General features: G+C 51.6%; 1 protein-coding gene across 1 annotated transcript; it reads left to right on the forward strand.

Annotated features, from left to right (window-relative positions):
- Positions 1-9494: 9494 nt before the first annotated feature.
- egr1 (early growth response 1) lies at positions 9495-13959 on the forward strand. The gene is made up of 2 exons (XM_079759374.1): positions 9495-10255; positions 11247-13959. Exons 1-2 carry the CDS (start codon positions 10045-10047, stop codon positions 12578-12580), a joined length of 1545 nt encoding a protein of 514 aa, XP_079615500.1. The 5' UTR covers positions 9495-10044; the 3' UTR covers positions 12581-13959.
- Positions 13960-15428: the final 1469 nt, after the last annotated feature.

Raw genomic sequence — 15428 nt, forward strand, 5'->3', positions numbered from 1 at the left:
GGTAAGAGAGCGAGTGCCTCAGAGGGCTTGTCTTGTGTGCTCATAATGAGAAGACACTCTGTCACAATCCCATGGCGAGAGAGCGAGAAAGCGAGAGAGCGAGAGAGCGAAAGAGAGAGAGAGAGAGAGAGAGAGGAATGGAAGTTTGCGACTTTGCCCCTTTAACGTTCCATCGTGCATGCACGCGTGTTGACTCTTGAAGTCAATACAGAAGAAAAGGGAATGGGGTTCCTGGCTAGATTATAAGACCCGGGCTGCCAGCTTGTGTTTCTAGAAGCGCCTAACCAGGTATTCTCATAAGTCAACATTTCCCCGACTTGTTGCCATGGAATTGTTCCCTTGTTGGGCTGTGGAGAGAGGAGGAAGATGTGTGCAGCCTTGGCGGGAGGCTTCCTGTAATGTGCGTTGTGTTTGGTGTCCTTCAGAACAGGGGCCATAGGCTGTGTGTGTGCAGCCAGTACTCTGGTGGAGGCGCATGGCTGGAAGACACCGAGGTTTAGCTGTGTGTGTGCTTGTGTGTGTGTGTGTGGATGTGTAACAGTGTTGTTTGTGTGTCTGTGTGTGTGCGCGTGTGTCTGTTTGTGTGTGGGATGGGGGTGTGTTTTACGTTACAATCATCACCGTCGCTCCCCTTGTCTTCTGCATCAATATGCAAGTAGATAATGTGATGGAGAGTAATGTTCCACAATCTATATTCTACCAAGTGCTAAGAGTCACAGGGGCAATTTGCCCAATTAGAGATGAACCGAAATGTGTGTGATTTTGGAGAAAGGAAGGAGGAAGGAAAATAAACTCAAAAATAAACCAGCCTCAAGTGTCATCCTCTGTCCCCGCTAATTACTCCAGAATGGCCTCATCTTCCTGTTTCTTTAATAGTATTGGCGGTGTGCTTCATTCAAATTCATTACATTCAACAGTGGAGGTGAATATAACGCACGCCATCGTCTCCCTCCCCACCTCCAACACATTGGTAATATAAACATTACATACCGGCCACGTTTGACCTATTAAAGTAAATGCCTCCCATTTTTGTGATTTCACTGTAGTCTCCGTGTTCCAGTCGCACATTAACCTGCGCATCGCACCCCCTCCCCTCCTGCCGAGAAAGAGGGGGAGGGAGAGAGAAGAAGATGGAAAGGTGGCTGACCCTATAAAGGTGAAGTAGATGATTAAAATGTAAATTACAGCAAATTGATGTGGCAAACGTTCAGACACTTCAGAGTGTTGAACAGCGCCTGGGCATAGCTCGCCCGTCTGCATGCCTTCACTTCCAGCGCGCGTCGCCTCATGGTTTATGGAGGAGTTTTATTCTACGGAACATTTAGCTTTCCCCTCCGAGGCGGAGAGCTCCACTCATCTCCGCCAGGTGACCCAGAGCAAACCAAAGTGGTCCCTGGGCCTTCGCACAAAACCCTCTGGAAGAAAGAGAAACGACAGAAACACAAACACACGCCGCAAACGATCCTGACAGCTGTTCAATCGCGCGCTTCTTTCATCTTCAAATCCTATTTTTTACACTTGTTGTATTTTATTTATTAATTGTATTATTTGCGTGTGGGTACAGAGCGACAGCAGCTGCTGTGGTGTGTGTGATGTGGATGTGTGGCGGGCATGCTTCTCCCTGTCAGGCCACACGGCTCGTCACGTGCCACGCTGCGGGGAGAGAGAGCGGCTGTATGTGATGGTGAAGGGTGGAGGAACGTTCTGACAGAGACCTGTCTCCACAGCCCTGTAGGCTATCCCACATCGACAGTCTCCAGCGAGGAAGGTGGAGAGGAGTGGGAGACGGGGGGGTTTGACGGGAGTGTGGAAGAGGTGAGGAGGGGAGACGAGGGGGCTCACCTGAATCAACCTGTCTTACCTACCCTGAGGGCAACCTGTCAACAACCTGGCAACAGTCACTTTTGCTTTGACTCTCTCTCTCACTCTCCCTCGCTCTCTCCCTCTCTCTCCCTCCCTCTCCCTCTCTCTCCCTTTGTCTCTCTGTCTCTCCAGCTCTCGTAATGCATTTCTCTCTCCCGCTCCCTCCCATCTATCTCTCTCAATGTCGATCTCTGTCTCTCAGTCTTATTCTCAGTCGCTCAGACAGCACAAAACAAATAAATCCCACCTGGGCAGAAGCGCCGCTCTGAATGTCATTTTCACTTCTCAGCAAGTTATTGAGAAGCAGCCCTGGCCATTAGGGCCACGGAGACTATTTGTCTTTTTGTCAACGACAGATCTAAATAAAAATAAAAAATAAATTGACGACGACTAACTCGGGAAAACAAGCGTCGGTGAGTTTTCACGTCGGCGGGGCCACGCCTGAGTGCGGCTGTGTTATCGTCGGGGATGGAGTGAAGTCAACCTCTGCAGTGCTGGATGACTTTGGTATTAATTCAGCCCGTGTGCAGTTGCCAAGGTGCAGCATTTCCAGCATTCCAACAATAGAGCGGGGCGCCAGTGGGTCCTCGCTGTCTCCCCGTCACTCCGCCTCTGAAAAGGGCCAAGGACTGGGCTGAGCAGGAGTGATGGCACGATGAAAATAAAGTCAGCGCTACGTAGAGCCTCACAGACACATAAACACATGTGGACAGGCGGACTGCGGACTGAATCAAAGCTCCTGGTAAGAAAGCGACGAGCATCGAGAGCAGGGCTGCTGTTGGCCTGGCAGCACTCCCTCTTCGTGGTGTTGTGAGTCACACCCAGACGGCGAGCTGAACACAACAAACCAGTGGACGCTGGGCCTGTCTCCACACGGCCACCTCTCTCTCTCTCTTCTTTTTCTTTCGCTCTGTGTTCCTCAGCCATCTCTCTTCCATTTGAGTCTATTTCTGGCCCTCGCTCTTCCTCCTCACTCCTCCTCTGCCTCACTGCCACGGTCTCACCCCACACGGTTGTCAATACCGTGATTTGGAGAGCGTTGGGGTCCGTCGATACGATCCTCCGCCAGCAGAAGAGTTGTTCTTGGCTAGTGAGGCTGACTCTGTGTTTCGTGAGTCCAGGTCGTCTCCTACAGCTGTCTGATGTCCACCTTTAGACAGCCATCAGGCGTTTGGTTGGGCTGGTAGAGACACCAGCACAAACTCTGGGAGGAGAGGAGCAAATGAAAGGTTTGGGCTGGCGTCCAGTGATGGAGAGCTTTCCTAAGGACCGACAAACTGAATCGACTGCTTTTTGTCCCCCTCAGAACTTTCTTCAAGGCCTCCTCTCAAAGGTAACACAAGGCTAAGTCTGGAAAAGAAAACTATTAACACGTTTCTTTCAATGGCTTTGCCATCGATTTCCGGCCCTCCTCTGCTTTTGTCTGAAAAAGGAAATTATGCAACAGGAGGAATGGAGGTCTACTGAAAAATGACTTTTAATATTGCTCCTATTTTGGGTTCACCGGGTAGAGCACGTAGCATAAAGGCCCAGTCCTTACAGCAGCGACTGGGTTCGATCCCTGCCCTCTGTCTCCCATACCTCCCTGTCTTACTCTACAATAAAAAGGATAAAACCTTCAAAATCTAATCTTAAAGAAATATATATATATATATATATATATATATATATATATATATATATATATATATCGCTCCTATTTAGCATACTGTCTGTTAACCCCTCTGTCCAACCTCAGCCCAGAGCATTGTGGACATGCTCGCGGAGACCTTTAAATGTTATCTCTTGCTTGAACGGTGACTGTGACAACGGCGGCCAGCGAGGGAAGCCCCCCCCCCCCCCCCCCCCGTCTCATCGCGCTGCCGGTGACTCATGGGATGCTGAAAAGGTTAAGGGTCAGCTCTTTTTGTCTCACACATCATCAAACAAATAGCTGCCCCCCCTACACACACACACACACACACACACACACACACACACACACACACACACACTCACACTCACAATCGCGCTCGCACTCGCACACACAGCACACACACGTTCCCACCCTCACACACTCACACACACACAGCACACACACGGTGAGTCACCCATCTTGTGTGAACACGATGCTGGGCCCGTGTTTCATAATTGTCCTGTTGTCACTCAATGCTGAACAGGCTGAAAGGGAGGCAGGTAGCGGGGGCTCCAGGGCTGGTTACGTATGACATGCCGACACCCTGACCGGTACCTGGAGTGTAACCCCCCCCGGGGACGACCCCGCGTCAGCGACCGATGGGAGCGCTACGACGGGAAACGTCTTATTGTTGTGTTTTTCCGTCCCCAGAGTGCTGATAATTCCCTACTTACCCAATATCACCGTAAACAAATAAAGGTCTTGGACAAGGGAAGGCTATAAAATAACAGAAGTAAAAGTCAGTGCTTTCAGCCGCTAATTCATCCGCAGCACACCAGAGCATTTTATGATCATCATTACTCGGTTCTTAAGCAACAGGTGGGGCACTGAAGTGTTTGGTGGTGTATTCTTAAAAAGTTACATCCTTTATTGAAGAGTGTGGGAGGTGGTGGGAGGATACTAATAATACACTAATAACGGAGAGTTTTAAAACAGTGTATGACTGAGCTTTTAAAAACATTGCCTGCTCTTAACTCCGGAACTCCCTTTTTTGGGGTGCCGACGGGGGTTTTGGAAGTGGCATGGTCTTTATATGGTGTTTCTTTCACAGAACCTCCTGGGTAGATATAGAGATTTAGAGATAGCAGAGAAAATGCTTCTCCCTGTATCGGCCAATAGGATTCCTATATGCTTGGCCAATAGGATACCTATAGGTCTGGTCATGCACATCCCGATGTCACCTAGCAATGACCGCCTCCATTTTGTGAGCATTGGAGCCTCGGAATGTTAGTTATTCTGAAAGAAGTGATGTTTGTCAGGGCTGAGTCATGGGGTCATGGTTTAGTTACTAATCATGAAACGATGTGTCATTATGTGGAGATAGTGTTGTGTTTGAAACAACTACGGCGTTGCTCATGGCCATCTGAGAAGTTTTCAGTCGCCTAGGTTACGCTGTATTCACGCCGATTTAGGATTCGACCGTACTACAGCTCTCTTGAGTCATATTAATATAGCGTCATATCGCCAACAATACATCCCATGATGCATTCATATCTACAAGCACTGTGGGATATTTATCAGGCTGGATCTATCATCCAGCCAATACGTCGCCTCGAGTACAAACGAAGGCTGAGGACGCAGGAGACGCTGATAGTCATTTTCAACATCCCGTTTAAACTGTTGACCTTCTTCTGGGTTTGACGAGATATCGCCCACGAATCTTCCCACTAATAGCGGCATCGCTCCTCCTCGTACCAGCGAAGCTCTGCATCTCTGCTGCATCGCTGCTTTTGGACGGATCCCATCCCTCTCCTCTCCTCTCCTCTCCTCCTCTCCTCCACGGTGGATCACACGGCCGTGTGTAAAAGGTCAGACAGCATTCTCCTCCTGGCATCGGCTCAAAGAACAAGTCGAAAAATGTCAAATATAAAATACCCTTAAATGCCTCACCATCCCCCCCCCCCCACACACACACACACATACAGACACACACATACAGACACACACATACAGACACACACATACAGACACACACACTCACTCCCCACCCATCTCCAATAAACCAAATTGAACTCATCTATACATTTATTTCTTTACCACAGATTTCAACTCTTTAGCAGAGCTGTTTAGCAGAACAGGAAACGTAGGCTGCAAACATCCCTCTCTGCCCCCCTCCTGCTCCTAATGTGCAGTGTGTAAAACACTGTATAACCAGCACACTGAAACACGTTCTATTATCTCTCTATTGGACTCCACTGGCCTCAAATAACCACCAGTGATACGATAACCCTGATATCCTCATCCCGTGCCTGCTCCACTAAATAATCAGGTCCTCTCTCTCTCTCTCTCTCCTCCCTTTCTCTTTTTTTCTCTCTCCCTCACGCTCTCTCAATCTGTCACTATCCCATCGCTACTCCCTCCCTCCCTCCCTCCCCTCCCTCCCTCCCTCCCTCCCTCATTCCCCGCCTACCAAATGATGTAACATCTAAGCCTCTCTAACCGGTGTGATCGCCCGTCCTCCTCCTAATCCCTCCCTCCCTCCCGCCTTGGCCAGGGCAGACCCAACTCCCCCCCTCCCCCCTCCTCCCCCTCCCTCTCCCCCCTGGGCACACCTGTACGCTAATAGTCCGGGTACTGCCGGGTACCCGATGGGGAGCAGGTGTGGGGGCGGTGGAAGAGCGCTGCACAGGAGGAAGGGGCGTCAGACGAGCATCTGTGTGCCCCTGACTGGGCACTGAACGGCCCGCAGTACCTGGGGATGAATGCCATCGCACCAGCATGGTGTTTGTGTGTGTGTGTTTGTGTGTGTGTGTGTGTGTGGGTGTGTGTGTGTGTGTGTGTGTGTTGCTGCATGTGCGTGTCCATGTTTGCGGTTGTGAGCGCTCTCTCTTCCCCCTCGCTGTAGAATCGTTTCTGTGCTGAGCCCGTCTGCCTGTCAGGGCTGTGTGTGTCGATGTGTGTGTGTGTGTGTGTGTGTGTGTGTGTGTGTGTGTGTGTGTGTCGGTATTTGTGTGTGTGTCGGTGTGTGTGCGTGTCTGTGCCTTGGACTTGCTTTATCTCCGTGTTGGTTGAAACCTTGATGATCTCTTCTCTTAGTTTCTCCTTCTTTCTCCTCAAGTTCTCCTCGTCCTTTTCTCTCCTTTCCTCCATCCCCTCTCCATCCATTGGAACGGCCGAGCAGATGTCTGCAGAATTAAACATTCAAATGAACCGGGCGTGCGTGTGTGTGTGTGAGAGTGTGGTTGCATGTGCATTTAATTTTTCATGTCTGCGGCATTGAGTGTGTGTTGGGTGGAGATAAGTGCACGTGGGCCATGCACGTGCGCGTGCCACGTCATTCCCCTTGCCCTGCCCTTACAGCATCTGTCTAACATCCCCTCGCCCTCCCCCTCCCCCCCTCCTCACCCCCCTCGCCCCCCCCCTCTCCCCCTCCCCCCCCCCCCCCTTCACCCCCCACTCCCCCCCCCTCTCCCCCCTCCCCCCCCCCCCCTTCACCCCCCACTCCCCCCCCCTCTCCCCCCTGGCATCAGAGAGCAGGGAGACCAAAACAGGCGCATCAAAGCTGTTTATCATCTTTATTACTTTATTACTTTTCAAGAAGTTCTCCCTAAGCTGATTTTATTACATTGTCATCAGAAGATGAGTTTTCTAATCTATTTGCGCTGCTCTATTTGCCTCGGTGCCGTGCAGGCTACTTATCGACCCCGGGAAGTGATGCATGACAGCGGCGATGGCTCCGGACTCCGGTCTCCCCCGACGCCCCTGACTGACGGAGAGAGAGAGAGAGAGAGAGAGAGAGAGAGAGAGAGAGAGAGAGAGAGAGAGAGAGAGGCGCCCGGCGGTAACATCGCTGAGGACGGAGGGGGGGGGGGGGGGCGACGCGACGCGGGCCGACGCCCCCTCGGCCACACGCCATTCGGTGAGGGGGTCTCGACCCAACCTCAAACCGCACCGTCCCTACCTGGTGTTTGATCCAACACGCTGAGTAGTTAAAGGTAAATTCCTGAGTCCCGTGCCAGCGATGGCCTAGACCTCGTCTGTGGGGCTTTGGAGCTGAAGAGCTCCACATGAAGCAGCATCACAAATTGCATTCTTTAAAGCGTCCGTGAATATATGAGTTTTTTGTTTGTTTGTTTTTTTTTCCACAGTCTAACTCGTTTACACCCCCACCTCATTGCGTTTAATTCACACGCGCACGGTGCCGCAATCCTCCCGTGGAACACCTCCCTCTCCAGGATTATTTGGGGGGCTTTGACAGGGAGCCTTGTGTAGTCCAGATCATCCATAATATATGACAGGCTTTTAAAGGGAAGTAAACAGGGAGATTTGCCCTGGGCTGAATAGAACACACTTGGGAGAGATGCCAACAAATAAAAACCAAACCTGTGCTCATTGTTTGTTGTATGTAATACAACACACACACACACACACACACACACACACACACACACGTGTGTATGTATATTTATATATATAACTCTGTTTGTGTGTGTGTGTGTGTGTGTGTGTGTGTGTGTGTGTGTGTGTGTGTGCGCGCGCGCGCGTGTGTACTTGCGTGCGCTCGTACTCACGCCTCCGGACGACTTTGTTCTAATAATAATAACTTCACACGCTTTCCACCAATTACTCCACTTGTTGTAATTCAAGGCTTAAACAAAGCGAGCGAATCAATTCCTCCCTCCCCGGTTTCCACGCATCTCTTTATACTGCGTTCAACGTATGGAATGTTTACCAATAAGTGTGCACGCATATAGATCGGGTCAGCAGGAAAAGTAACGCATTGATTTCCCCGTCAGCCCCCGAAATGGGCTCGAGTCCAAGCGGCGTTTGCAGCGCTGGTCTCCTCCGTGCAGGTCTGGAGGAGTTGGACCGGCTTCACGGGGAGCATCGGTATCCACCGCCCGCCCCCCTAGCAGCCGGGCAGCTGCCGACCATTAGACCCGTGATTGGCAGAGAGATTCCCCCCTAATATCGAGCCGGGGACACCCCTCAATTAGACGGATACGTTCCCGGGACCTCGTCAGCATTGGCGGGCGGTTGTGTTGTCGTTAATCAATGGGCAGAACGGGGAGCGGCGTCCTATTGCAGGGCACGGTGTGGAGAGTAAAGGTGGAAAAGTTTCCGTGTAAATCACCCGTGAGACGTGTGAGCGTTAACGAGCGCGCTGTTCAATGCACTACAATGACGCGAATAACAATCCACCGCTGCACGGAGCTGCACTGTCGCGATAGATGATCTATGACCCGAGTCTCTCTCTGAATTAATGCTATTTCCCTGCTCTTAATCGCGATTTGTTCGCATTTAAAGCCTATCACGTTGTTTGTGTGCGTGCAGTTCATCATAACACAAAACTTCAGCGCGCCATGAGAGAAGCAGGAAGAGTTGTGTTCGCAGTGGAGAGAGTGAGTCCTAATGTTTGACGTTGTGTACTCGGTGCTGAACCGCAGAGCTGCGGCCGTGCTGCCGTCGCTGAAACAGTTTGGATAACATTATAAACACAGCTTTTTAGGACCGCTCGCCTCGGTCGGGCTGCTGACATTAGTTATTGAGAGAGAGAGGGCTGGACGTGAGTCCAAGCAGCGTTCGGCTCTACACCAGGAAGTTCCAAATAAGGACAGGGAAATGGAAACACACCGGAATAGGTCCTTATGTAGTCACGACCTTATAAGGCACGGCGGAGCCAGGTTTTCCGGCAAGCGCGCTGTCTGCTGCACAGATGGGAACCGGTTTCAAACGTGCAGTGCAGTTGGGGGGAACGCGGAACTTATTATATTTCTCACAAAAGTGTTCCGCAGTGAATAAACATTGATTTGCGACCGGATATCAAAGTGTATGTCTTCACAATTGACTCCCGACAGCTCGATATAAAGTCCCCTCTCTGCTTCCCCCAACGTCATGAGTGCTCCACTGCAGTGCCTAAATATGGTCTTCCTTCGATCCAAATATGGACATCTACGTCACAACAAGAGAGTATATAAATCCTAGGGAAACCTCTGAGCAGAGAGAGCGCCTTCAGAGCCCAGAAGCGCAACCGCCAGAGCACAGCTAGATAGAAAACACATAGCGATAGAACTCCCGAACTCAGGCAACGCGCACACAAAGTAAAAGTGAATTCAAAACAACATTTAATCCAATAAGGTCAACGCCTTGATTGGATAAGTAATTTTAAGCAATTTAAAAAAAAATCAAGGAGAATTTATTCATTTACCGGTATTCCGTATTCAAGGGAATGAGTCAAAAGGACATTTAAGTTATTTTGTGAAAAAAAACAAAAAACCAACACAAGTGGATCCTTACTTGTCTTCCTCCAAGAAACGAAGAGGAGAAAAAAGAAAACGAGAAGACAACCTGAAGAAGAGGAGACTAAGGAGAGAAGAGCACGCAGGCATCCTCTACTTCAGAAGCAGCAGCAGCGGCAGCGGCACCTCGCTCTCTGAGCTGGAGTAGTGAACCCCTCCACACCTGCTGCGAGGCGCCGAACCCCTACGCAGCCAGCCTGCCGGCCAACCCTCCCTCCGGGTCAGCCGCCAGCCCCTCAGCCCCTAGGCTCAAGCACCGGGCCAAGGATGGCTGCTGCCAAGACTGAGATGATCCTCCCAGCGCTGCAGATCACAGACCCCCTGAGCTTCCCTCACTCGCCCATGGATAACTACCCCAAGCTGGAGGAGATGATGATGCTGAGCTCTGCGGGGACCCCCTTCCTCACCGCCTCGGCGCCCGAGGGCACGGTGTTCGGATCGGGGGAGCCAGGAGACCACTACGACCACCTGCCTGGAGGTAAGCACCGCGCGCTCCCTCTCTCGCTCGCTCTCTGTCGGTCTCTGTGGCGGGCGTGCATCTGTCATCTGTCACAACACTGGGGCTGGAGACTCGCACTGTCTGCGCGAGTGGGCAGGCGTCCTGGGGATGATTGTTATTTAATGTGGAAATATAGATGGTTAAAATATGAGCAGTTGCTGAAAAGCCTGATGGTTGCGGTTGATTTATTAGCGTGGGAGTGAAGTTGGTAAACAAATGCAGCGAGAGGAAAATCATCCGATCTCTGAATTGAGTTGACTCATTTCCGAGGATGAATACAAAATGTTACAACAAAAAAAAGGTTGCTTACGACGAATCAATAATTTGGAGCACTCTGCTAAAACGCGGAGGTGCTGAACATCGCCCTGTTACTGTTCACCCTGTGTACTGCTTCGGCCCCATTCCAATTGCATTTCTGAAAGCGAAACTGCAGTTTCAGCAATCGATTGCCTTCGGCTGCGTGATGAGCTTCAAGAAAAAAAGTGTGTGTGCCTGCGCGTGCAATTTAGGATTTGAGTTTGCATGTGTGTGGGTGTATGTGTGAGTGTATGTGTGTGTGTGTGTGTGAGAGCTTGAGTTTGTGTGTGCGTGGGCGGGTGTGTTTGTGTGTGTGATTGAGTGTGTGTGTGTGTGTGTGTGTGTGTGTGTGTGTGTGTGTGCGTGCATGCCTGTACACCAACATAAAGAAGCGATGGAGCCTGGGAGACAGAGAGCTCCAGGAACAGAACGGGAGGAGGCAGCGTGTAGGCAGCGACGCCACGGCGGCGTGGGGACGGAGAGAGGCAGATGTGTTCTTATGGGCGGGGGGGGGACACACCTGCGGACACACTGAGCGGTAACAAGGCACCGGGCTGACACCCAGCTAGAGGCAGCTGGCCCCCCCGCCCTCCAGCCCTACAAAGCGCCCCCCCCCTCCAGGATATTGACAGGTTGATTAATGCTCCGCTCTGCTTCTCCCCCCGCCCCGCAGACACGTTACCTGACCTGGCGCTCAACTGTGAGAAGTCGATGGCGGAGCAGACCTACTCCACCCAGCGCCTGCCGCCCATCTCCTACACCGGCCGCTTCACCCTGGAGCCCGCCACCACCTGCAGCAACAGCCTGTGGGCGGAGCCTCTGTTCAGCCTGGTCAGCGGGCTGGTGGGCATCAACGCCCCCGGCGGCCCGCTCTCCTCCTCGGCGGGCTCCCAGACCTCCTCGGCGTCCTCCGTGTCCTCCGCCCCCTCCTCCACCTCCTCCACCACCACCTCCGCCTCCTCCCAGAGCTCCAGCCTCAGCTGCTCCATCCACCACAGCGAGCCCAACCCCATCTACTCGGCCGCACCCACCTACTCCAGCTCCAACAGCGACATGTTCCCCGACCAGGGCCAGGTGTTCCCGGGCTCGGCGGGGGGGTCGCTGCAGTACCCTCCCCCCGCCTACCCCAACGGCAAGACGTGCAGCACCAGCTTCCCCGTGCCCATGATCCCCGACTACCTGTTCCCCCAGCAGCAGGGCGAGATCAGCCTGGTGCCCCCCGACCAGAAGCCCTTCCTGAGCCAGTCGGGCCAGCCCTCCCTGACGCCGCTGTCCACCATCAAAGCCTTCGCCACGCAGACGGGCTCCCAGGACCTGAAGGGCGTGTACCAGTCGCCGCTGCTCAAGCCCAGCCGCATGCGCAAGTACCCCACCCGGCCCAGTAAGACGCCCCCGCACGAGCGGCCGTACGCCTGCCCCGTGGAGACCTGCGACCGCCGCTTCTCGCGCTCCGACGAGCTCACGCGCCACATCCGCATCCACACGGGCCAGAAGCCCTTCCAGTGCCGCATCTGCATGCGCAACTTCAGCCGCAGCGACCACCTGACCACGCACATCCGCACGCACACGGGCGAGAAGCCCTTCGCCTGCGAGATCTGCGGCCGCAAGTTCGCCCGCAGCGACGAGCGCAAGAGGCACACCAAGATCCACCTGCGGCAGAAAGACAAGAAGGCGGAGAAGGCGGGCGCGGTGGCGGCCATGGCGGCGCCGGTGTCGTCGGCGTCGCCGGCCTCCAGCTACCCCTCGCCCATCACCTCCTACCCCTCCCCGGTCTCCTCCTACCCCTCCCCGGTCACCTCCTGCTACTCATCTCCCGGCCACACCCCCTACCCCTCCCCGTCGGTGGCCACCACCTTCCCGTCCGTCTCCATGTCCAGCAGCTTCCAGTCCCAGGTGGGGACCTCCTTCTCCTCCTCCGTCAGCTCCAACCTCTACAGCTCCCCCGTCCCCACCCCGCTGTCAGACATGCAGTCCACCCTCTCCCCCCGGACCATCGAGATCTGCTAGGGCGGGGCGCGGCGGACAGAGACCGTACACTCCGCTCCGGCCTTTTTCTTACTTTCAAACGCCCTGGTCGTCTAGAACGCTCTTTCTTAAGTATCTCTGAGGGAATTAATCCAGCATCAATCGGCTGGTTCGACCCTCTGAAAAGCACTTTTCATTCTGCTCCCGACGCAGTGTTGGACAATCTTCAGAGTTACGTGGCACAGAGAGGAGGAGGAGGAGGAGGAGGGGAGGATGAAGCAGGCTCAAGGTCTGGCCAGAGAAAAGACAGTAGATGATAAAATAAAAAAAGGGATTTTTATTTTCTCTCTCTGAGACATTCGAGGACTCAAGGAAAGGGAGCAGGAGAAACAGGTATCGATAGATTTCTACTATTGCGGTCCTCCCAGATTTACTTATAGACGGAACCAAGAGGTTGAGCAGTAGACGTTTGCATTCCTGCTGAGCGCCATGCATCACAAAAGACATTGAATGATATACATAAGCTATTGTATATGTATATTGTACACGTGCCATGTTATTTTGTTTTTCATTCTTTAGTACCATTGATGTGAAAACTTAACTTGCATATTTGCATTGTATTATTTGAAGTGAGCAGGGCCATATTTTCTAAGTACTTTCTCTATTACGTAGTGATAATGCTGTGATACGTTTTGACATTGTTTGGGAACGCACTTAGGTATTCAAGCATGAGCAGGAGTGTTGTTACCATCTGTTCTTTTTGTAAATATCATCCACTGGTACGATTGCCTTCCCTCTTTCTCTCCCATGTGACATATACCCTCTGTTATATGGAGAATTAAAAAGGGAAAAAAGGAAGAAAAAATAGCGAAATGTTCACTTAGAAATAACAAAAACAACAGCTAAGCAAGACAAATGTCCCGTTGCACGGTGCCTTTGGTGGAGCCGCGCTAATGTTGCGTTTTGGCTGCATGCGGGGACGAGGCATCCAGACCTCAGGGGGTCCGGGGCCGTTGTTATTGTTTTTGTTTGGTTACAGAATGTAAGTCAGTCAGAAAGGGAGGGAACACAGGGATGAGAGGAGAACAGAGGACAGAGCGGCGCTTCGTTTCGTTAAGAATGTAAGCAAAAAAACTGAATTCTAAACTATATTTTTGTAAAAACCGAAATGTAAATATCATATCTTCAAGAGCTGGAATGTTGAAGTTACCTACTGAGTAGGCAAAGGGATTCTTTTTGTATGTTCTATACATGCAGTTCATTATTTTGTGGCTATTTTTATTTTGTATTTGTGTTTGTTCAACCAAGTGACTGTTTCTGGCTTCTAAACACATTGAATGCGCTTAACTGCCAACGGGATATTTGGTGTACAAAATATCCTCCCAGAAATGGAATTATAAATAAAAATATGAATATATGTACTTTTTGCTCTCATGCTCTTATTATTTAAGAACGCTGTTGTCAAATATCGCCTCTCTTTCATCGCTTTGCGCCGGGGAAACGTGGTCCCAGCGTGCACTCTCCTTTCCTCCGGTTGCGTGGAGCCCAATCTCTCGTACTCTTCTTCATAATCTCTTGTGTTAATTGCGTGTGATTGAAAAGTGGATTTTGCCACGGTGCTCACATCTCAGAGCGGCTGCAAATTGAGGGAAAAATCTCAAGCAGGCCATTTTTAAATAGCTGCTCCACCATTTGCTGTTCCTTCCCTTGAACATTAATGATAACACAAATACATGAGTCCCTCGCCGACCAAAGCGCTTGATGGGAAATCCTTATCAAGATCAAACATGCTCTTTGAGATGGAGAGCTTATCTGAATCTCCATTTATCTCCGCTGTTTTTTCATACATGGCCGCCGGTCAACTGAGCAGAAATTAGTTCTCTATGCATATTTTATTTGATAATCTTAAGGGACATAGCGCAGTGGAACATTTAGAGGGATATGAGAGGTGAGGGTCACGATCACAATAAGCACCTTGTGTTTCACAAACGCTCCGCTGCGTGTTGTGATATACACTCACGGCTGGAGATGGAGAGCTGGAAGTGAAGGGAAATAACAAGCATTGCAAAGCAAGGAAATGAATTAAGGTAATTGGTTTGCCCATCACAAAGTGATCCTTCCAACGTGTGTGTGTGCGCGTGTGTGTCTGTCTGCGTGTGTGTGTGTGTGTCTGCGTGTGTGTGTGTGATCGTGTGCACGCGCTGTGTGCTTCGTTGACTGAACTCTTCCACATCAACAGAAACTGCCATCCGTGCACAAAGTTCTCCCCCTCTTCCGCTGAATGTGACCGACCAAATGTAAATGCATATATATTTAAAGACTTTTCCCACATTGTTATCTTTAAATAACGACGCTCATCGCTAAACAAAAAAAACTACCCAACGTTAATCTCCATGACGGAAAGCTCTGGCCTCATGTGCGGTTGAGGAGACTGAAATCTGCCGTTTCCCCTCATTGTTTACTCCACTAAGGGTTTCTCCCGGCCTCTAAATCAGGAGACCTTTCACAGCAACTTTCTCACACCGCAACCGTATTCAACAATTCATTGTTTTACGCGACGCCAGAAGCCAAAGCTCTGGTGAGTTGAATCGTCTTCGTCACTGAGGCTGCCTCTTCGTCCTGAGGCGATTCATCACTTGCGATCGTCACGGTAACGGCGTTCTTTCCGGCATATCTCCACCTCTTGGCGGATGCGGTCGTGTTTCAACATCACTCCGGTTGCGTTTCTGAGCTGGCTGTTCCTGGCTGGTAGGAGCCCGGGCGTAGGGGACCCGGGCCCCGGTGGGGCGAGCCGCGGGGCTGAGAGGGGAGCCCGAGAGTAGAGGGCTGAGGCGGTGAGGTGGGAGGGGGGCGCGTCGGTGCATTGTGGCTTCACTGGGTTTCTCAAGTT

This window comes from Pollachius pollachius (genome assembly GCF_949987615.1).
Source record: "Pollachius pollachius genome assembly, contig: scaffold_148, whole genome shotgun sequence".
In the NCBI taxonomy this organism is placed as follows: Eukaryota; Metazoa; Chordata; class Actinopteri; order Gadiformes; family Gadidae; genus Pollachius; species Pollachius pollachius.